The following is a 24,687-nucleotide window of genomic DNA, read 5'->3' as shown; positions in this document are numbered from 1 at the left end:
GCTCAGCTAAGGCCGTGATGAGGACAAAATTTTGCACCGAATCGCCAGCGAGAAACCGAAAGATGGAGAAGGTACTAACTAAAACGCATGGCTCAATTCACCTGCATTAGCGTTTAGTTTTCCTTTTTTGTAGCGAACGTCGATGTTGTGCTATTGGAGTATCATGCTCCACCTCAGTAACCGGCCACTTTTTTTAGGCGACATGTTATTTAACCAGGTTAGAGGACAGTGGTCCGTTTCGACCACAAACCTCGAACCGTAGACATAACAGGCTAGCTTTTGAACGGCCCACAAAAGTAAAGCGCATTCCTTTTTAGAGGTACTTTATGCCTCTTCCCTGCCGCTGAGTTTTCGAAGTGCTCTACACATTTTTCCATTCACACTAACTTCTTGGAGATACGGCTCTAACAACCGCATGTTCTTTTCCAATTCTTAGATTATTGTAAAAGCAAACTTTTGCTTACAGTTTATCGCGATGCGCCCTTCCTTTTTGCAGTTGCAGCTGATTAGGGGCTTCCATAATTCAAACGCCCGTGTGGTATCAGTGCGTTGTTTAGGAACCTCACTCGATTTCCCCGCTTTCGTTTGCCCTTCCCCTACAGTGTCCTTCGTAAGAGACGGGTCCTTCCTGAAATTATGGTGCGGAGCGGGTTTCCGTTGATCAGGTTTCTTTGAAAAGCCCTCTTTCCTTTCATCCTTTTCAATGCGCACTGCCCTGCTATACAACTTTCGGCGAGTATAATACTCCTCAGCTAGCTCTGCCGCCTTGTTTAGCTGTACTTCACCAGTTTGTCATGCAGCCAAAGCTTGACATCATCCTCGATGCAGCGGTAGAATTGCTTCAATGCAATGCATTCTACCACTTTATCGTGATCGTCATAAACACCTTTGCCGTTGAGCCATTCAATTAAATCGGCTTTAAGACGAAACGCAAAGTCAACGTGTGGCTCATTCCCCTTTTTAGCATACCGGAACCTTTGCCTGAAAGACTCAGGTGACAACTTATAACGTCTCAAGAGCACTTCCTTTATCTCGTCATAGCTCTCAAAGGCTTCCCTCGACAAACAGGTTATCGCGCTGGACACTTCGCCGGGAAGAAGAGCTAACAAATGCTGCGTCCAAAGAGAACGCTCCAAAGCATTTCGCTCACAGACGTGTTCAAACTTGATGAGATACTTCGCCATATCCTCGCCTACTACGAACGGTGGCAGTTGGTCGTGAATTCTCTGACCGCTGACCTGAACTGTCACAGAATCTACGCTAGGCGCCTGCGAACACTGTAGGATTGCCAATTCTATTCGTGTCAACTCAAGGCGATCCTGTCTCTCAGCCTCCTCACGCGTTCTCGCTTTTCAGCTTCTTCACGTTCGCGAACTTCTCGCCTTTCGGCTTCTTCGCGTTCGCAAACTTCTCGCCTTTCAGCTTCTTCGTGTTTGCGAACTTCTACTTCTCGCCTTTCAGCCTCCTCGTGGCGTGCTTTGATATTCGCCCAGGCCTCATCGACTTCCTCAGTTGTCACTCCTGCATCCCTCATGATCTGAAGTATCGCTTGCCTTCGTTTCGCACGGCCAAGTTCCTCACAAATTTCGATGAGTTACTTCACTTAAGGTTCTCCATCGTTCACACTAGCCTCTTGCTGTTTGCCCCTGTTAAGAATCTACTTGCCGTACCCACTATAAGTCTACTAGCAAGACGCGCAAGCAATTTTTTACACTGCCGTGTTTACACCCTCCGCATTAACTTTGGTTTCAAAGCGCTTCGATGTGGCTTGAAACGATCAACGCTCACTGTAATGCTTCAAACGTTCCTTCTTTAAACTTCTATAACCTGTGCTAGAGTAGTCTGGTGAACTGAGGGGAAAACATCAGGCACTTACCGCATCGATGTCGCTGACGCCGGCCGATCCCGCAGCTGCCAACCACTGTTACGAAGGCCGAGACACCAACATGGTCCCGAAGGTGCCACAGCTCCGAACTACGCCAACACGGTCACCAGCCATTTGGTGGCGTGTGTTACTCGGCTCGCAACTGCTTCTGCGCAGAGCTGATAGACGAGCGGACGAGACGACGGTGAGCTAAGGCAAGGTTTATGTGCAGCATAGAAATAGAGGCATTACGAATTCGGCACTGGGGCCGACAGCTTAGGGGCTCGAAGAGCCGTAATGCCTTCTCTCGCACGCATCCGTCGGCTTCTGTCTCTGTTACGAAGCGCACTGCTGACGCGGTTATAATGGGCACCACGAAACTCGCCGCTGCCAAGGACACCGGCCGCGCCGACAGCGAAAGGGCTCGAAGCAATGAGAGGCTTCTCTGACACATAGGTCTACTGCTGGCAACGCGCTGCAGGGCGTTGCCAGCAGCGCGTTGCCTTTTTTTTATAGGCACCGGGTGGATCCTTTGAGTAACCAAATGTCCAACCAGAAGCGCCACTGGCCGTGATGGCGGAATCCTCCAATGGGGCCCGCCGCTGCACGTGGTTGCACCAAGGATGAGGGATCTTGCCACGCATTGCGTAAGACTTGCCAGACTGGAAGGCGTCGATTACTTCAAGGGGCTTTGTGGGCTAAGGGAGCTCATGGTGTGTTGCGTGAGAGACCGGCGCCGCCGCTTGATGACGTCGTTGAGTTGATCGCGTCAAGCGGGCTCGATTGCTGGCCTTGACACAGATTGCCTTTTGCAGAGGCATTGACGTTCGGTGTGGACTCGCAGGCGTAACTACGCATTGCGCTTCAGCGGTCGATGGTTCGTCGTTCGTTGGCGGCACCGTTATCATACCCAGCACCTCTCACCAAAAACTGTTATAATGGGGCGTGTTTATTCAAGAACGAATGGCAAAGGGCAGCTACGCCGACACCGAGCTGCTTCCAAAACAGACCACTTTGTTCTCCTCTTCCTTCCTTCACACGTTGCCGCTTCAGCGTAACATTATTATTATTATTATTATTATTATTATTATTATTATTATTATTATTATTATTATTATTAGTATCGGTTTCTTACCCTTCGTAGCAAGTGATTAAAGGGAAAATTGGTGCACGTATTGAAATGTTTTAACCACAGTGGTATCTCGGAGGTTAAGCTGTTGGGCAGCTGGGCTCTAGGATGTGGTTTCATACTCTGGCAGCATTTTGATAGGTACAAAATGGAACAACACCTGTATATTTAGACTTGGGCACAACAATAAACAACTGCACGTGGTCCAAACTAATTCGATCCCCATGATAGCATGCCTAATTTTCATATTGTGGTTTTGGCACATAATATGATAGTGTTAACGAACCATTTATGTGGAACATGAGCAATAAAAGTATACTGACAATAAAGTATGGAAAAATTATGAAACTAATTGTACATGAATATATATTGATGCAAGCTTAATAATTTTTTTAATTGGGTGGGCTGTCGCGAAGATTAGTTGATGTATCTCCACTCAATGGCCATTTATGCTTAGTTATTCTCTGGTTGATGCGTGGATACTGTCTACTACACTGTGCAGAGCTGTCACTGATGAAGGAAGCATTTAAGCTACTCCTACAATATTCTGCCAAATCCATTTAGTATGCTTTATCTGCCATGTTTTCTTCATGTTCAGCTGCTCTCTCTTTTTCTGCACCATGTCATACAGTTGAAACTTGATTTATTAAAGTGATGGCCATGCTTCAATTATTTGGTAATATCGTGAAAGATTTTTCAGTGCTTTTAAATTTAGAATTGTGATGTATCCGCAGTATTGTAAAAGTGTCTGTGGCATTGTATTTACCGGTGACCGACGCCTGCCCCTGATTATTTATGACCAGGTGGTAGACGGTAGGGAGAATGAATGGAGTGATTGTGGGAGCAGGCCAAACAAGGAATTTTTGAGGAGACGGTCAGTGCTGTAAACCATGAAATAATGAAAGCTATCATCGTAGTGTTCCTGTGAAAGCATTTACGATATTAAAGCACCACCGCTCCTAGTACCACATATTGGGTAACAGCACTGCCGTCTCTTGAATCCATTGTCCATGCCATGCGTGAGTATGACATGCATTCATGGCAAAATTAAACAAAGGTCATCATGATATTAGGGTGGCTAGGACGCCCTGCCGCGGTGGTGTAGTGGCTAAGATAGTCGGCTGCTGACCCTCAGGTCGCGGTATCGAATCCCGGCTGCAGCGGCTGCATTCCCAATGAAGGCGGAAATGTTGTAGGCCCATGTGCTCAGATTTGGGTGCACGGTAAGAACCCCAGGTAGTCAAAATTTCCAAAGCCTTCCACTACGGTGTCTCTCATGATCATATGGTGATTTTAGGACGTTAAACCCCACATACCAATCTGGGTGGCTAGGATGTTTTTACACAACACGTTACAGCACTCGGGGAAGAAAAACTAATCTTAGTCAAAATTAGAAAGTCCTGCTTTGGTTATTGCGAAAAACTTCATTACATCAGGTTTAATGCCAATTTAGTTGTATTGAGTTGAACATCATCATTCTTTTTTAATCCTTGAAGGTCACGGTTGGGGTATTACGGAGGAGCATACGTAAGAGGAAAGGAACATTCAAACATTCATTGAGTAAATATAATAAAAGTAACATTACAAAGAAATAAGGTGAAATTTCAAGACAGTCAAAATACATAGGAAGCATAATGTGCTATAAAAAAGACAAATGAAAAGAAATTTTGGAATACATTACACATCATTACTCAATAAATTTGTTAGTACATTTTGAAATTTGTTGGGGTCATGTTCACTCACAATAACATCAGGTAAACTATTTGTTGCAAGGAGAAGTTGTTGAAAGAATTATACTCGGGGACAACTTTCTGTGGCAATTAAGGGAAGGCTACGGAACCAAATGGGCACTTGCCACCACTGAAAAATATAGTCCCACAAATGCGTCTGTTTTCATCACGAAAATCAATAAACATTACTTTATTTTATATAGGATGCTGTTTATAAAGAGGTACTGCTCGAACCAAGGAGATATTATTTGTTTTGCTTAATGAAGTGTACTTTTGCATTTTGCACGTCTGAAAACGTCATACATTTTAGGTGCACCTCATGGTCAAAGTGGCATCATTGACTTTAGGTGAGCGCGCGTCACCGTCCAGCTATTAGGACAACTCTTCGAGGGAGCTTGTGTCGAATTTCACTCACAAATGGCAGTGTAAGCAGACGTTGCAAGTTCTATACGGTGGTATTATTCGAACTCTGCCGTCATTTGAAAAGAAAGTCGAGCTGGGCTATTTAGCAGAGGAGTACATGTGTGGTAGCTCCAACCTCATAGCTATCCCTTCATTGCCACGGAAAGTTGTCCCCGAGTTTAGTAGAGCCATGAATTATTTGAAGACTGAGAAAATTTGACGGGCAGCGTGAAGTGCAGTTTGGCTGAAAAAGAAGCTCGATCAAGTTGTAAGTGTGAATATTTCGTATCACAGTGTGAGCGGTAAGCTTAACAAATACTGATTCTTTAACTACTTTGTTTTGTGTGATGGAGAGAATTTAAGGTGTGCCCGCAGCTTTCTTGCAACTTATGGCAATGTTATTATGAGAAGTAGGACACCATAGCTACCCTTCATAGATAGATCTCAATTCATGTCTGCTATTTTTTCAGCGGATGTATGAAGACCTTGTGGATGAACTGCATAGGCACTTGTACCTGAGGAGAACGACAGAGGCATTGCAAAAGTTTCGGCGCCAGAATTCAGACAGAAAGGTGCAGTTTGGCCCCATTTCTCAGACAAGGTCGGCACTTGTGGAGCCTGCTCATGTAGCAGCAGGGCAGAATATCAGCTCTCAAGAACTGAGGAGTAAGCTTTATTCTTTTCATTGTATGTGGATACATTTAAAAGTTATGATAGCTGTAATTTGCCATGTACAGAAATTTTTTCGTACTATTTTCAGATGTCCTCTGGTAGGGTTAACATATGCCATCTTCACTGATACATTTCTTGTTTTTTATGGGCTGCTTGGATAATAAGTAATGGTTATGCAGTCCAATTTCTCTGTGGTGAAGTTGAAAGTGGCATCATACTTTAATACTTTGTTTCACTATGTGTATAGCATCATAATAATAATAGTCATCCATCCTTTCTAATTGTATGGCTGCGAGGAGGTGCTGATATTAAGGTGGCAATTCCACTGTCCCCATATTCCGAGTACTGTTGAAGACACCAAACGATGCAGACAATGTTTTAGAGGAGAAAAGCACAGACTTGTGCCAGCATGCCACACTGGTTGAAGACTGGCTGTGAAGCATCTTGTCGCAATTCAGAGAAAAGAGGCATTGAGCAGAGGCTTTTTTTTTCTCCCCTTCAACAACACCCCCTTATCTCTTTCTCTCCTTTTCTGGAAATCCTCACTTACTTGTCCCTGTCCCCTTTTCGGAGCCCTCCACTACGGTGTCTCTCATAATCGTATGGTGGTTTTGGGACGTTAAACCTCACAAATCAATTGTCCCTGTCCCCTGCAGTGCAGTGCTTTTCACACTGCAAACCGCTCACGTAGGCTGCCTAGCCTGCTTGGCTAGCTACTCCCCAAAAGAAAACAGGGCGGGAATGTGAGGTTGGGTGACAAGCTCTATCGCGGATGTTTCATTGCAAGCTATATCCTGCATGCCACATATGTAAATAGTTCCCTCTGTTGCTGTCGTTTACTCGTACCTTATTTACTGATGACCACTATTCAATCACAATCTACTCGTACCTTATTTACTGATGACCACCATTCAATCACAATCTGCTGCAGTTAGACAGTAATCCTCATACAAACTATCAATTTTCTTTTTTTTTTAAAGGGGCACTAAAGTCAAATAACAATTTATGTCAGAGTGAAAGCTCAATGTATGACGTCTAAAACAACAAGTATAGCAGTGCCATACTTACCGAGAAATTAATGTAGATGCATGAGAACACGTGCGCTACGAGTAGGACATTTGCAAAATGATCCTGTTGACGTCAGAGCTACCACCTACAATTAATCACTACTAATCGAACTAGCTTCACCTAATAAAAAGCCTTCCGTGCATCAAGAGACGTAATAAAATGTTGCTAGTTCGTTTGTTTGATTCATGAAAAAAAGAACCGCTAGACGTTGCAATTGGGCATGCCGCAACCAAGCACGCCTGCCATGTCGCAGGCCATGGCAGGAACTTGTTCAGTGGCTGTTGTTGTTGCTGTGGGTCTCACTTCTTTTGCTCTGCCGCTACTAGTGTCAATGGCCGCGCAGTAAAGCGCGGCAACGTTGTGCGTGGCAACAGTGACGCGAGACAGACGACTCTCAGGTGGGGGATTTAGATTTAGAGTGTGCTAACACAATGCTGACCACTAAAACTGGATTTTATTTCAAAATAAGCGAAGTCCCTCCGTACACTTTATGCGGTGTATATGTTTATTTAAATAGGGGGAGGGCGTCGTTCAGCACTGCCAGTAGCCATTTCAATGAGTGTGGATCACTCTTTTTTTGCCTGTTGGCATCACAGCACCGGATCTTATTACGGGCTGGCAGTTGACCAATAATCCCGCACATACTACCTTACACCATCAAGTCTTCTACATCACTATAAATGAAGAAAATAAATAAATTTAGGGGCTTGTTCTTTTTTTTTTGTTACACAATAGCAATGAGAACTAGCAGACAATGATGCCAAGGAAAGTATAGGGTAGGTTATTAAAATGTAAATGGGAAGGAAGAAAAGTGGACGAAAAGATAACTTGCCACCAGTATGAGACCTGTCAGTGCCAAGTTATCTTTTTGTCCACTTTTCTTTCTTTATTATTGTCTCTGTTAGTACTTATTTTAATAGTGTTTGTTCTTCAGGCATTTGTAACACTTATGGGGCAACTCTATTTCGTTCGTAAGTAACATTACAAGTTAAAAAAAAACACACCAAGAAACATGTAATAAAGTGCCATGCCACATTGTCACAAGCATGCAGGACATATATAGTCCGGGCTTCATAAAAATGTGAATGAGAAATTATGCCTGATAACTGACTTCCAGTTCATCAATAATTATACCAATGTGGAATTAAACTACAGGGAGGTAGAGCAAGGCTGTTGTCAAATTTTTTCAAGGAGGGGGGAGCAGAGTCTAACCCCCTCAGCCTTCCCCCCTCTATTGGTGACGCAGTAAAGTATAGATACATAATTCAGGAGGACTGTCTCCTATAATTTTTTTCAAGGTTGCTTTCCTGGGAACTGCTCTAATTCTCTCTGGGTTGTGCTAAATAGGCTCGTCTCGTCAAAAATGCATTGCAGAGGTTATGACATGAGTTTTTGTATTCCTGTACTCAGCCCAGCATGGTGTCGTTATTCTCACCTGAGAAAACAGCTGTAGCAGTTCACCGTATAGCAAAAAATATGCCTGCCCTGAAATTCAGTGTTTCTTGCATTCTCTTAGCCCAAAGCTGTAGCGCGAGATGTTGGTTAGCACGTGTGGTGCAGAAGCAATAAAGAGACGAGAAAAAGTAGAAAGAAAAGAAGTGACTGCAAAATTTGTAGTGGCACTTAGCGCCAGATCAGAAAGATTCTGTCTCGTCATTGGTCTGTAGAACAGTGTTCCCAGCAATGTATATGCCACCAAAGTATCTGCAGCACTTATATGCCATTTGAGCATGTTAACTTAGTGCATTTTCATGATGCTATCATGTATCCCATTTAATTATCAAACTGCCCCACGTATACCAAAAGAAGGAATTCAGGGCGCCACAATCTCGACTAAGGTGCGCACGATGGCGGAAAAGAAGGCACAAAAACTTATTGGCGCATGCCCATGCAATATGCGTACCAACTGTCTCAGCTCTCTGTTATTCTTTGCAAAAATCACTAATTTTAAAGAGCTTGTAAAGATGGTGTCATAAATGCAATTCATAAAGAGAAACTAGTCCACATGACCTTCATTTTTTTTCCTCAAGCTATATACGGCCAATCGTCACTGGCGCTAGGGGGAAGCACCAGTACAAAATCTTCTCGGCCTTGTTCGCCCACATGTGGATACATATATAGAGGGAATGTATTGTAAATTGTTAGCATCGTCATTTCTGTGGCCATGGTTTTCATCCACATGCAAATCTTAGACACAGCAGCTTTATTTTGTCTCAATACAAAGTGCTTGTCATTTTATCCATAGCTCAAGCATAGTGGAAGCTTTTGAGAATGAAGAGCTTTCAGCCGCGACCCCAGGCTGGTGTAAAATTTACTTTCTACATTGTGGTGGACAAACTATCAATCTTCAGTCATTTGACCTGTGTAAAAACTAAAGTCATATGTGTGTGAGGGTGTTAACGGTGATGGGGAGTGATCAAGAGCATGTTTTAGGCTAATTAAACACTGGTGTCTTGTAAACACTTGTTGAACGAAGTTACAGGATGATGAAAATTGGTTTTTACACTGCTCTTATACAAAATAAGTAGAGGATTTACATATTAAGAAAATTAGTGTGTTTGTTGCAACACACATTTTTTTGTTTTCTGGATGCATTTGATAAAATATTTAGTCATTTAAGACACTCTTTCTTTCCCCGTCTCGTGAAATCAATATTATTGAGTGTACTAACCTGATTATTTAAATCTACTGTATTGTACAGTATAGACCGCTTATAATGTGAGTTGCAAAAAACCGCATTATAAGTGTGATACCACACTATAACCAAAACAGCGTTTTTCAAGGGCCGCACTTGCATAAGCGTGTCTGAAAATTGAAACTTGTGATGCGTGCTTGCTAACATTTAAATTTCTGAATGTTAAAAGAATTTAACGTCCAGAGACACGCAATGCCAATGAAATGAACGCAAAAAGGTGGGGGGAAGGTCTAACAAATAAAAGCACAATCGCAGAAATTCACCCACTACTAGACCACCTCGATTACGCGCAATACATAGAAACTATGTCGAATCACGTCCAGAATTTGACGCGTTGAAAGACGCCAACCATTCGATTTCATCGGTGCACGTACACCCGATTTAAGACATCGCAATCAAATCGTGAACCACTGTTTGAGCACTGTAGGTGCTGGCCTCATTTTAATTAACGATATGGATCTCTTCTCGTCAAGTGCGGCCACCGCAAAGAGTTTCGTTGATTCGGTACCAAACCACAACTTATTCATGTGACCGCTATACCGATCGAGGCGCAACCAACGCTGTTTAGGCCTAGGTTGCCGTTTGGAATGTTGTCGCGGTTTGTTCAGAACATGAAGATTTGGCGTCAAAAAGATCGCACTTGCAGTGAACCACGAACAGCTTGCATGATATGAAAGTTCGCGTTCGTGGCTGGCAGATCAGCAGTGACGACAACTCGTCGAGCTTACATATGACAGCGCACTGGCAGCAAAAGTGAAAGCTCGCGTCATAAAACCGTAATAGGATTTCAATTTACGAACAAGGAAGCAAACGCGTTATTTGTTGCAAGCTCGATAACGAGGGCGTCTTTCGCGGCAGGAAACTTTTAAGCGCACGTAGTTGATAAGGATGGGATCGCATGTGCCACGTTGAGCGGCGCGCGGCCGAAGCCACGCTAGCGACGTAGTACGCTGTAGCCGCGTCAGCGCCGGTGCAAAGACTTATTGGTCACCAAGGCAACCGCCCTCCTCCTTTACTCGTCGAGTCCGTGCAGTGTTGTGGTCTTTTTTTCATTTTCTTTTTCTTCCCTCTGCCCTTTGTTCGTTCACTCCGTGTCCCCTCCTTCTTTGTAACGACCTCGTCGTTTGCTCCCTAGTGGCGCACCCAGCGCTCCTCCTTTCAGAAGCCCACTCGCTACCGCATTTGTCACAAACAATTTCCGGCAACCGCATTATAACCGCTCTTTCATTTTGGGGGACTGCACAATAAGCGGTATGCGTATACAATGGGTTTTATGGGAGGGTAAACAGGAGTATAAAAAGACCGCATTGTAAGTAGTGCTTCACTAGAAGCGATTACATTATAAGTGGTCTACACTGTAATTACGTCACAGGTACTCTACTGTTGCTAATCATAAAAAAAATCATTAAACTGAATTTTATGTGAATCAATACACTACTTGTCTACCTCTGTTCATATCTCGGAAATCTTTAAATTTTGAAGATTAGGATTAATGAATTTTGTGGAAAGATTTGAACTTTGGTAGCATCTTTGTTAAGAAGGTGTATTAATTCGTTCTTGTAGTAATAGTATGGCGTCGTCATCCTCTTAAAATGTTTTTCTTATGAAGTGCTACATGCGTTCTGCAGGTTCCAGCGCTGCAACACTGAGCTCTTCAGCTTCCAGCTTTTTAGCTGGTGAACCTGAAATGAATAGTTTGCTAAGACTGGAAGAATCTGGCCAGTTTGGCGAAGCACCACATCTGGCACCAAAATATACGGCCATCTTGGTCAAGTGCTTGGCTTTGCTCAACCGCATTCCTGATACTGTTGAGGTAGGTGTAGTGATGCTCATTTGATATTTTCAACCTTTGTGGTGTTGTACATTGTGTGTACTACATTTTCCCAACTTGATTTTCTTCCTGCCTGTGCTTCTACTTTGCCAATGTTCTGAGCCATAGGAGTTTACAGAATGTTCCAATACTAGCATTTTGTCAACAGGGCTTTCTGCTGATCTAGCTGGCTCATACTCAAGGAAAGAACATATAATGCACAATGATGACGGGGATGAAGCAAAGAAACAATCTGACAGACACAAGTGTTGGAGACTACGTGCACTCTTCTTTATGCGTTAAATGTCAGTTTTGCTTCCCTGAATAACTGTTTGCATGGGCTGATCGTTAAGACAGTGTCATCTGATATGCCAGTAGAAACCTAATGGAGGAATGGTGCTGCCATGTGAAGGTGCTGGTGGCTTTATGTGCTGCTGATGGTACTGCTCGTATCTGTATTTTAGGCATTGGTACTGGTAGCACCATCCACTGTGCAGTAACAGTGGAACAAATAAGTGATGGTACCACGCCCTGATGGTACTTCCTTGTAGTACTGTGCAGTGGAAAAGAAAGCACTGCTGAATTCTTTCCATCGGAGCAGCTACGTATCGTTGAGAGATGGGGTGGCGTAGATGCTACATGCCTCTGGTTGAAGATGCAGATGCTGTTGATCCAGGCGCAGCATCTCTTGTCGCATACACTACACGGTGTTCTATACTAGACCCTGGGAAGTAGTGCTTAACAGTTGACTTTTACCTTTGGTTAAGGCAAGGCACCTCCTACATGCAAAGTGCCTAGCTTGCATTTGCTCCTTGGCATTTGCTCCTTGACATAGTGCAACATAGTGCCATGAATATTGACATATCCAAGTGTTTCGAATGCATTCTGTAATGGTAACCAAGTTTGGTTTCTCATTGTTTTTCTGCTTTGTGCAAGTTCAATTGCTACTATATTATTATTTTAATTGTGAATAACCTTGATCTATCATATTTATAAACAAATATTCCAGTCACACGCTTGCAGACTTGTATTATGCTTGCATTGATTTCCCCACATCAGGTATGTTTCATTGTGTAATTAGCAAAATAAAATGCTTAGTGCTATGTACTTGGATTGATGTCCCAAATGCTATAATGCATTTTGGGCATTGTTCCAATTGCATTCTTTTTTCTTGCAATCACCCATGTACTACTTTAGTGATGAGGAAGATGTGCATCAATAATAGGCATGCGATTCTCGTCTGCTTTTACTTGTAGCATTTAAATGCTCAGAATACTGGAAGCACAGAACATCCCACATCGGAACTTTAAATAGTAAAAACGTACAGCACTAACAAGGAAATATAGCATTTGGTTACTCAAGATTAATCTATAACACAGAACTTGATTCAAGCTCTTGTTCTTCTTTTGGTTCTATGGATATCTAATCGAAACCTTTGCACTTGCGAACTGAATTAACCATCCATTGCAAAGACTGCTACATTTTTTCAAGTTTGATTTCTAATCAAAAGAATGTCTCACATTACACATCAAAAATAAAACAATGTCTAATGTCTAAGGAGAATTGGTTTACATTGTTATGTTTATTGTAAATGCAGATTGTAAGATTTCGCACTGGCATAAGGGATAACACGCCATGCTTTTCAATTAGGCTTGTAGCTGAGAAACAGAGTGGGCTTATGTTGTAATGCCTTATGTCTGATGTAAATCTCATATGATGATGTGGCATCAAATGTCATGTAATTATGGCATTGTAGTCATGTAATTATGGTGTTGTAGTATTATCTGGTGGCATGGTGGCACGTATTTTAAGGCATGCAGCCACTTTGTCACAGCCTTTTATTTCCTCCTCCTTAAGAAATTTCAAAAGTAAATTAAGAGTGCAATTTGCACCCTCAACTTTATTTTTCTTGTAGTTATACCCTTTTGTAAGGGTTAAAAGAAATTATTTGTTCAAAAGCCATTTTTCTTGTATAAGTGCTACTCTGCGTTGGGAACGAGGGAGGCTCAACCAAGTGCTGAGCTCATAGTGTGTCTGCATCAACGAAATGAGGAGCATGGTATTAGGCAACCAACCTTTAGAAGGTTACCTTCTTTGACTCCATTCTTCTCCTGGTTTTACTTGTACAATACACCCTCGTAATGCTGTATCCTGATAGTGATGCTTTGCACATTGCTTCCAGACAAACCGCAATGTTGTTTGGGTCTTAGTCAATCTTTGAAACATCAGGAGCAACCTCCATCATGCTATTGGTTGCAGACCATCTATTTCGGCTCTCTTTTTGAAGAGGACCTGCTGGAGATCATTTTAGTGCACCTAGATATTGTAGCTAAATATAAATATTATGGACAACAAACGGCTTAGTGTAGGTTTAGACGGGGTGGTAACACCTCCTTGTTGCTAAAGCCAGCTCCGTCAACAATTTGTTGCTTCTGTCCCTCTGCTTACCTGCACATGTCAATTCTGGTGTACAATCTGCAGAGGGAAGCCCCGAGCATTCACATTCTGCTGGCAGGATGCCACCGTCTACTACCCAACCATAGCAAGCTCATTGCTAACATTTTGGCAGTTGTGAACTGTACCCGTGAGGGAACGTTTTCTCAACTAATTTGCATTCAAAGGCTTGACTTACCTAGAATGGACACAGAAAGGCACGACATAAATGGTTGACCTACAACCAGCAAGATGTGAAAGAAGATACAAGCTACCACGTTGTGCTATGCTTTGCCATGTGCTCTAATCTACTGTGCTCTTTTTTGCTTGTTTAAAGAAAAAATGTTCCTAGAGACAAATGAAAACAGATTGCCTAGTTTTTTAGCTTTCGTTTTTGTAGCTTTATTAGAGAGGGCAACATTGATTTCAACTGATATGTTCGTATCACAACTTGCGAGAACTTCTTGTTCATGTTTCTTAGGGAGGTTTCGCATGTATAAAGCAGCCCTGCAACATTTTTCTGAGTTATAATGGAATACAGTAGACTCTTAGGGAACAGTCTCCTCTGATATCATTGGTTTTGTACTTGAATTCTGCATCACAGCTCCTCTCTCAGAAATCAGAACTCCTGTTAAATGCAACATTTAACCTCACCCTTAGTGTATGCTGCTTCATGAATCACACGACACAAAAGTTTTTAGAATCCATCAAGTATGAGGGGAGTTAGATATTTATTGCACACTTAAATCACTTTCGCTTGCCTTTCGTGCCAGCAAATAGCTCTGAAAGCTGTGCAGGGTGGTGGATCACAAGTGGGGCAAGAAGATGAGTCTTTTCGTCAGCGCGCATCGTGACTGAGCACTTTCTTTTCTTTTTTGAATGTACGGCTTACTTTGTGTAATTGCGAGTGCGTGCGGGCACGGGGCGGCATACTGTGGCAGCCACGGTCGCTATGCAGTTCACGATGCTCAGATCAGCCAACCACTGTGGACGTGGGTATGTGGCACAGAAATTTAGTGATATGGCATCATTTATAAGAAGAAGAGGGGGATATAGGAAGTCTAGCTGACTTCGAGAACTATTTGTAAATTCTAGGCCACACGCCGCACTATAATGTCTGGCTCACATGTTCTCGGAACGTTCAACTACCTATCAGCAGTGCTTCCTGATCATGCTAAAAAAGTGCTGCAGGGCCCCTTTTATATCCTAGTGGGAGAGCACAGCCTGTGTTAACGGGACCCTTGAGCTGCTTCCACAGTTGTATGCAAACCCATTGAGCCAGTTGTGTAACTTTTTTAGATCTTCAATAGACAGGTTTAGACACTTTGCATATTGCCTGTAATTGATTAGTAAAGTTCTGCGTGCGTACTGCAAAAAGATTGCAGTGGGCCACTACAGTAAGATTGAGCAGTAACTTCAACTGGTGACTGATCTGATTGGTTGCACCATGACATCACGGGTAAATTTTCCAAATTTATTGCTAATAAATTTTATTCTTAATTTTATAAGCACTTTGCAATCTATTGTTATTAGAAAACACTGGGAGAAAAATGATGCATAGTCACTGTTTACCAGTAGGCTCTGGAAGTGCCAGTAAACAGCGAGTGTTGTCTGCTTGTATTATATGCTCCATGTTTAGACAAGCTGCACGACTGTTTTGATTTTTAATTTCAAGGTTTTTTTTTCTTCTAACATCTTATAAGAAGCGTGCTGCATTGTGGACTGTAATCCTAGTGTTTGGCTACGTGTCAAGCTATGATGTCATATGTCTGTGCTGGTGAGCGAAGTGCCTGCAGTGCACCGGCACTGTGAGCATTGGGTTCTTGGCATGCACTTCACGGCAGGGTCTTTCTGTATGTGTCTGCCACTTCTTGTCAGTGGACTGCAACCACAGTTCAGATGTTTTTGCTGAGCGGTAATTGTTGCCAAAAAGTTTTAGTTACTCCGCAAAGTTCCTAGTGTTTACTGATTATCAGATTTCCAAATGGCAAAAACGTGGACAAGAAGTTGGAGGAGAAGCACTGCTGGTGAGAAAGGTAGCACTTCACCAGTCATAGTTCCCTAGGTACAAGATGCTTTGCTTCAGTTAAGGTACACATGATTTGATAAATTTCCAGCCTAAGTACTTACATAATTTCAAAAAATCGTTTCAGGGGTCTTTCAGTTTATGAGTTATGAGGTCCTTAACTTTCGTGGCAAACATGAGTGTACATGATTTGGTGTTTTCTTTTGACAGCTCATCAAGGAACGCTGCGAGACTGAACTATTGGCAATGGTGCGCCGGACAAGCCAGGTGCTTCTTGACACAAACAATGGTTCTGCACAGACAGCTTTAGCTTTGCAACCACGTGTACTCCTAGACTTGTTGGATCTGCTCTTTGAGCAATTTCGAAGTGTGGCCTCTGGACATGAGTGTGTTCTGGAGAACATGCATGCTGTGGTGGTAAGTTCCCTTTCCACTTAAGCTGTGATGCTGCCATGTATTGTTTGTGCTGTGTTGTTCAATTGATGGATCAATCAGTCAGTCAGTTTACTTGGAATTCATTACAGCATCAGTAATATAAAAAATAAAAGGACAAGAACAATGGGCTAATTCTTGTCCCTATTGTACTCGTAATATAAAACATCGTATACTGCATAAGAACTCGCATTTTAACGTGATAGCATAAAAGAGCGCGTGTCGCAGAAAACCCACCGCCGGCATTGGCCCCGTTGATTGTGAGCGAAAAATCGTCTGTGCGTCTGTGACCAAAAAATCAAGTTAACGAGATAGCCGCTGGAGGCCGCTACTTGTCCACGCTTGCGCGCACGATCACACTGAAAAAGCCGCGCATTCGAAGAAAAAAAGTGCTCAAGTTCACGAGGCGCGGTAGTTTCTTTGCCCTGCCACCCCTCTCTGCTTAGCTTCAAGCGCTTTTGAAGGGATGAGAGAAGAGATAATGCAATCGTAGCATGTGACAAACCTTTGTAACTCCACTCGCACTGGACGGATACTTAAAATTTTTGCGGCGTTGAATTCGTGAGCCAATAAGCTCTAGTAAATTTATTCCATGGTTACTTGAAAAAGTGTTTCAGGGCCCCTTTAACGCATTTTGTTTGACAGGTGTCACGACAAAAACGAGCCTATTTGGCGATAATAGTGTGCGCTGGTCCAATCTACTGTGCACGTGTTTGTGTGCGTGCATGTGTATGTAACAAAACATGAATAAGTATGCACTTAGCGGTTGAAGGGTGCTCTAGGGGCCGGGTTTTGCTATCGCGCTCAACTCTTATCCCCGAATGCAGAGATGTTACTTGGCTCGCGCCTTCGACTTGACTTCAGTAGGTCGGCGTGAAGCAAGGAGAGGACTTCAATACGGCCAAGTCAGCCTTCGCGTTTCATAGATGCTCAAGCTGTCCTGCTTGGTCAAGTCTAGAACGAGCTTCAAAGCAGAAACATGCTGCTCGCCTGTTAACGAGCTTAATAATGAAGTTGTTCATGTAAGGCACGTGTTACAGAAAAAAAAAAAGACTGCGTTTTAAAATAACTGTAAAAACAAAGTGCCATAAGCATATCTTTGCCATTTTACGGCTAAAGAACAGCATGTGGTGCCTGCCGCCCCAGCGATGCGCGGTGTTGCTTCTGTAAAGCCTTCGTTGCCCGCTGGTTTTAGCGACCACCCAAATGCGGCAGGTTTTCCACGCTTACTTGTTTGGAGGTGAAACAAGCATCGTGTTAGGTTCTTTCGTCTTTTTTTTTTTTTTTTTTTTTGATCGAACGCCACGGTGTGTATTTGTGCTGACCTGGCTCACGAGGTAACGCGATTTTCACGGTATTCGCCTTTATGTTCGCCTGTGAACATGCTTGTAGCGGGATAAATCGCAGTTATATATGAAAAAATAAAAAAAAACAAGTTCGGGGAACAAAAGTGATTCGTATCCTTTTGTTGAGCTTGGTAAACAAGAGAAAAAGCGGGGGTCAGGACATTGCCCTCAGCAGAATTTTGTCTCGCGGGGTGCGGTAATGTCTCGCTGCATGATGGTGAAGGGTGAGGCACATGATCAGGAAACTTGTGATAGGGGCACCTCTTTTTTTGTGTGTGAAATTTTTTGTAGCGTTGTGCTGCAAGCGATGCCTTTCTGAGTGAGAAACAGCGCCCTAGACGGCACGAAAGGATAGACGAGGCCCACAGATACAGCACTGGGTCAATTTTGTACCAAAAGAGACAAAAAAATGCCGTGTTTTAAAAAAAACAAAAATAGCCTTTGGGGTTACTGAACACTTCGGCGGCGCCACCACCAGGGCAATTAATACGCACGTGTGTGCAGTCGACACATCGTGTAACGCCAGGGAACTCAGCCACTTCAAAAAAGTCCCGAATAACTTAAGTCCACATAAGTCCCGCCATTTCATAAAAGTCCCGCATAAAAGTCTGGCTGCGCAAAGCGCACCAACATCGCGTACAGGTGCTTTGCGAAGAGTAGTGTAACGTTTCCTACTGCATGGCACACTGTCGACTACAAAATGCGCATGAGATTCCCGGTGACTATGTGGAAAGTGCCGGCACCGTAAAACCTGAGAACCATCAGTAGCTGTAGACTGTCTGTTACAGGCTGTCACAAGCACAGGCTGTCTTCGGTTGTCCCCACTTTCACGAAGCGGCAACATAGCCAGCAGCTGCCGCATGATATTCTTCGTGAATCTGTACCGAGCGGGGAATTGCTGCTCGTCGCACAACTCCATCGTATTTTCTCGGTCAGGTAAAGCGGGTCGAGGAATTTTCGGCAGGCAGTGCGCCTCAGAAAATGCTACGCTTATGGTGAGGCAAGCAGTAATAAAAAAACTCAAAAGCGGCCACCCTCGGTGCGACGTCCGTTCCAGAGGTGGCCATGTTGAAATAACGCATGAAGTCGCTTTCAAGCTAGCCCCGCAGCTGACTTGAAACTTGTCCTGACTTCGACCGAGGCAAGTCGCCTTCAAGTCGTTCGCAAGTTCGAGAACGATTTATGGGGAACGGCAAGACTGTTTGGAGTCAAGAACGAGTCAAGTAACACCTCTGCATTCGGGGGTTAAAGGCAATGATTAAGGGTCCCCCAATTTTCGTTAGTATATGTGCCATTCAAACATCACTATAGAAGAGCAAAAACATATTCTACAAAGGTAAAGAAAAACATAGAAAATATTTTATGTCAATTATGCAATTTTCTTTGTGTTAACAAATGCCTTTACCTTGGCTAAAGATGTGAAACAATGTACAAATTTAGCAATAAAACAGACATAATATACAATTACCTATAATGGAAATGCATAAGGTATTTTATATAACTGAAAAGTACTGATTTTACATACACTAAAACTTCGATTATACGTCCCCCGGTTTCGAAACGACCCGCATTTTAACGAATCAATTTGGTCCCGGCAAAAACCCCATAGAAACAATATATTAAAACCCTTGGTTATACAACACAATTTTACGCGGACTCCGCGCATCTTACAACGACTTTTATTCTGTCAGAAAGAAAAAACAACCTTTACTCAAATCGAACATCAACCAAATATTCACGAGGGCGTAACATAAACTTGCTTACCCCTGTATTGACGACTGGAATAGTAGATAGTGAGACGGACGTCTTCCAAGAATGGAAAATTTATTCACCTGGAAGTTCATGTGCTGCTACATATGCCTTGATCGCGTGTGTACGTGTCCGGGGTCATTAGCTAGTCAAGCTCTATCCACATAGAGTAGCTTCAGCCAGCCGAGAAGCTGATATTTACACATTTTCGATCCGTGGAACCTATCCTGGTCTACGTACAGCTGGTCTCTTGCCTTTGTCACACTTGCAGTCACTGGCTTGTGTACACATAAGGGTGTGACGTAGCTGTTTTCACTGTACATAATTGCTTTCACTTGAGGGCAATGTTCCTAAAAGCAGCTGGAAAACCACTACTAGTTACACTTCACAAGGTTACAAATTACAATGCGCATAGCTCAGTTGCAAACGAACGCATTCTATGCAAACTTGTGGTCCGTCGCCATTATGTTATACTAGTGACGACGCTGTGCCTAACTCTTCTGACAGGAGGCTGGTGGCAATGTGGTTTCGGTTTAGTTTTCACAGGCAGGCAATTTTGGACTTTATTTATTGGTAGAAAGATGTGCGTTGGATTCACTTGTTTTTAAGGTTGAGAATAAAGATTCGCTCGCACCTCCCTCAACTAAGTAACGCAGCCGTTAACTGGCACTGGCAAGAATTAATATACCTTCCTTGCAAAGGCTCAAGGTCGTGCCGTGGGCTTATTCAGACACTCTGTACCCGTTTTTCTAGCCAGGCTGAGTATCGCTATCTTTATTTTTTGATTATACGGTGTCTGAATTATACGACAATTTTGCATGGTCCCCTGAAAGTCGTGTAATCGGTGTTGCACTGTACATTATTCAATCAATTAATCAATTAGTCAATCAATCTATCTTTTTGATTAGGAGGAGTACGGTACTAAAAGCTCAGGCACATTATTCAGACATTATAAGCCCTTATAGGTGAAATGAAATTAGTTTTTATTAAAATACAATACAAGCGATACTATGCATATGATAAAAACAGATGCAGAAGAAGGTTTCGAAGTCGCGAGGCTGTGAGTGAGACATATAAAATCATACATTAAGGATATAGTGTTATAGTAGACAGTGGTAAAAATAGAGAATGTAACTATACAGTGAAATCTCGTTAATTCTAAGTCACTGGGGCCGCGAGAAATTTTTGAATTAAGTGGGTTTTCGAATTAACAGAACGTACAAAGAAAAAATGGAGTGCAAGAAACTTGCAATTATTCGAAATAATAAGGGCTGATAATTTGCTATGCCCGCTAGTTTGCGGCTCCTAGGGTCATGTTTTCTCGCAATACCTAAGCTTAGTTTTTGCCAAAATACAGAGGAACGGTGGGCCTCACTGCTGCCACCGGGAGAAAAAAAAAAAGATAACACAGTCCTCATCAACTAAAATGTGCGCCTGAAGAAAACAGGAGGTGCTTCACTGCAACACAGTGGTGACACGCGGGCAGCATGTCGCCTGCTCCTCTCTGCGTCGGCACGTCATCATGTGACCATTCACGCATTATTTCTGGTAAAGTAAGGAATTTAATAATGGCCAGTGTGATGAAATTTGCGATATGATTTGGCTGGAAATATGATCATTGAAGTTTTCTAACGTAGTTTTCGAAGTAGGCGTTGCAGGCTGAAGCTCCGCCAGCGGTGCAAGTGTGCAAGTTGCTGAAGCCACCGGCAATCGGAGGTTGGATACATCGCGAATTCCACTTAATGTCCTTTATTAATTTCTTTAGAATCCCAGAAAGTATGGTTGAATCGCGATGCGCTGACATAGCAAGAAACATGTAATATGCTGCCCGCACGTCACTACTGTATTGCAGTGAAGCTCATTTTGTTTTCCGCAGTGAAGCTCATTTTGTTTTCCGTATTAGTTGATCACAAGAACCACCCCTCCCTTTTTTTTTTGCGCTGGAAGTCGCGGGGCTGGGGTGCTCTTAGTATTGCACTCATTAGTATTGCTACATTGCATTGCCTTATGGCTCTTGAAGACTGTCGTCTCCGCGAATTAGCGGGAAAATCGGTATCAGGAATTGGCCCATGGCAGGCACCCAAAGTTTTCAAATTAACCGGACTATGCTGACCGCCACTTCAAATTATCCGCTCACAATTACGTTGCGAAATACGGGGCCACGGAAATATTTTGAATTAAGTGGGATTTCTAAATAACCTAGTTTGAATTACTGAGGTTTTTCTGTAATACAATATGTACAGATAAACATGAAAAACAAACATCAGTTATACAAAATATACAAACAAGCGTGAAAAAGCAAGTGCTAAAATACATTAACAGTTACTATGAATAATACAGAGCATTATGAATTCAAAGAGACACTAAAGGCTCGCATCTCCTTCAACTCCTTTCACGCTGACAATTTATATCAGTGTGAAAGCTAAATGTATCACACGACGTGCGCCGCAAGTGGGACATTTGCGAAATGATCACGATGGCGTGACAGTGTCTGACTACAATTAATCACCGGTATTCAAACTAGCTACAATAAAATAAGAATCTGTTGTGCATTAAGAGACGTAATGAAATGCTGTTTGTCTGTTTCTGTTTGATTTGTAGAAAAAAAAAACTGCCTGGCATTACTATGGGGAATGGTGGGAGTGGTTCAGCTCGTCAGGCTGGATAGGTGGTGCGATCTATTGAGGCCCAGCTGAACCAAGCAAGCAGAACCATGCCTCTGATATCACAGAAGAATTTCAATGGCCATTATTGCTATGGTGGCTCCCGCTACTTTCGTTCTGTTGCTACTGGTGTCGACGGCCACGTAGTAAATGGGGGCAACATTGGGCACGGAAATAGTGTCGTCTAAGAGTCTGCTTTCAAGCAGGTGATTTGAAGTGTGCTATTGTGATGTGGACCATTAAAACGTGATTTTATTTAAAAATGAGCATTTGCTTGGCACAAAAGTAACACTGCGAGGTTTCTGTACCGCTATTGCAACAATCAACGTCGACTTAAATTTTTTGCCTTTAGTGTTCCTTTAAGTGCGAATGTGAGGCTTTTTTCAGCAAGAAATCCCATTTTCGATATCTCAAGGCAAAGAACTCCACAAGGACACAGGTGAAAATTTTGTGGTGAACTTGCCATAATTATTAGCCCTGGGTGTGGGTAATAAGTCAATAGTCTTTGCAAAATGAATCCATGATGCCTGAGGAAACTGACATGAGTGTAGTAGAGGAATGGGATGTTTTCAAATGAAGTATTTTTAAGTAAGAATGCGGAGCAAGTATTTCTCCAGTTTTCGAACTGATAAAATTCCATGTGAGCAGACTAAGGAAGATGCAACTGACATGAAGCTACTGAACGTTATTATTCTCAATGCTTGGTTTTAAATATGTTGAATGGTTGATAAATCAGTGGCGTATGTATTTCCCGATGATGAAATGCAGTAGATTATATGTTACTGTGAAAAAAAGCGTAGCAAGGTTATACAATATTTGGAAACTAAAGAAAGAGTGAACTTTTAGCAAGATTCGAATGGCATATGAGGCTTTCCACGTAAGCTGCAATACATGTGAATGAAACTTCAGATGTTCACCAAGTTCGACCCTGAGAAATGTCATACTAGAAGTAGTATGAATTTGAGTATCGCTAAGGGATTACGCAAGGTTTCTTTGGTAAACTTCGTTTATGTGATTGAAGTGCAACTTAATTTTGCTTTTTAGTATTTATATTCAATTTATTCATATCGAACCACTTAATAATATTTATTAAGTCTGTATTTAGGCAAAACAACATTGAGTCAACCTCTTTATCTGTAGTTAGTATAGTGGTATTGTCGGTGTATAGTATGCAGGATGAATGTGCTAGACTTTGAGGAAGATCACTAATATAAATTAGCAATAAAAGTGGAGCCAAAATAGATCTCTTGGAGACTTCGATGTTCATGGTTTTAGGGTTGAAATAGGTATTGGACACAAATAGTAACTGTTCTCGATCCCGCAGATAGTTACAAATTACCGTATTTGCTCGCATAATTTGTGCCCTTGCTTAATTTGTGCATATCTCATATTTTACCAGCTCTGCTAAAAAATATATATACTCGCATATTTTGCGTTTGGCGACCCGCCCAAGCCAGCTCGCCGGCACGCACCCAAAGAGACTGAATTTTTCGATGCTTTGGTCGAGCTTGCGCCTCGCTGAGCAGGCAAGCTGTCAAATGGGGTAAGTCCCTTCTAGGAGTCCGTTCTAGGATCCCTAGAATATCGTACCCGAACACTCAAACCTCTTGTCGCATCACCGGAAGTGCTCGAGCATTTGCCTTCCTCTATCTCTCCATCTCTACCACCGCGAGAATGCACACTCGCGTCACGGCACAGACAACTTTCTGCATTGGAGGCGTGCGAGGGCCTGTCACGCACAAACTGTTCTCCTCGTTCTCTGCGCCCGCACTGCAACGCACTCTTGGTCGAATTCAGAAGTTTAGGTTTCGCCATCCGGCCGACGTGTTTTTACGGTTCTCTTGCGATGTGATTCAGTAATTATATATACAGCGAAATTGAAGCTCGCTTTTGTAAATTATGCCAAGGAAAACCGGAACCGTGCCGCCGCAAAGCACTTCAAGCTGACGTACAACGTGTGACGATCAGCGCAATCGATTCACGAGAAAGTAGAAGAGAGCGTGCTTGCTAATGCAAGTTTCCTGCCATTGAAGAAGGCCTTTTCTGTTATGTACAGATTTTTAGATCTTCCGGAATCGCCGCTATCATGGGACCAAGTTTCTCCCAGCATTGTCGAGAAGAGCTCCATCCAAGGTGATGAGGCATTCGAACGCGCTCAACAGAACCGACATCGATGCACTTTGGGAGGGCGGTGGCAGCGGCTGTGATTCGCGATCCGTGATTCCCACTAGACCGCGAGTGATCGCGGATCTGACTAGTTAAAGTATGTGCTAATTATTTTAAATTAACAAGTACACTTCGTTTGTTCTCCCATTTTTTTCTTTCTTTTTTTTTCATTATACTGCGCGCATTAGTACTGTGACACGATATTTCATATGTGCTCACAAAATCCCCGCATAATTTGCGCACCCCCTTCTCGGGGCGCCAAAATCGCAAGAAGTGGGCAAATTATGCAAGTAAATAGGGTAGTTCTAATGTTATTTAAAGCCATTAAAAACTAAATACTGCATGGTTCTCTCCCCTTTAAGCTTATTCTGTGGGCCAGCTGGTATACTGTTTTTGAAAACTGAGTCTATAGCATGCTGCACTTCTAGAATGTTTGTGCACTTTTATACAGTAATACCTCGTTAACTTGAAGTCGTAAAAGCCAAAGAAAATTTCGAGATCA

General features: G+C 42.8%; 1 protein-coding gene across 2 annotated transcripts in view; it reads left to right on the top strand.

Annotated features, from left to right (window-relative positions):
• The window catches only part of Sec8 (exocyst complex component secretory 8), a 117,125-nt gene that overhangs the window by 14,245 nt on the left and 78,193 nt on the right, over window positions 1-24,687 (top strand). For both annotated transcript variants that reach the window (XM_037426751.2, XM_075876189.1), the window contains exons 8-10: window positions 5,596-5,791; window positions 11,189-11,373; window positions 16,040-16,246. In XM_037426751.2, coding sequence (XP_037282648.2) covers window positions 5,596-5,791; window positions 11,189-11,373; window positions 16,040-16,246 — 588 coding nt within the window. The remainder of the gene's footprint in view (window positions 1-5,595; window positions 5,792-11,188; window positions 11,374-16,039; window positions 16,247-24,687) is intronic.

Source organism: Rhipicephalus microplus, chromosome X (assembly GCF_043290135.1).
Source record: "Rhipicephalus microplus isolate Deutch F79 chromosome X, USDA_Rmic, whole genome shotgun sequence".
NCBI lineage: Eukaryota > Metazoa > Arthropoda > Arachnida > Ixodida > Ixodidae > Rhipicephalus > Rhipicephalus microplus.
Note: the sequence above shows the minus strand (reverse complement) of the source record. Positions and strands in the feature narration are given on the sequence as shown.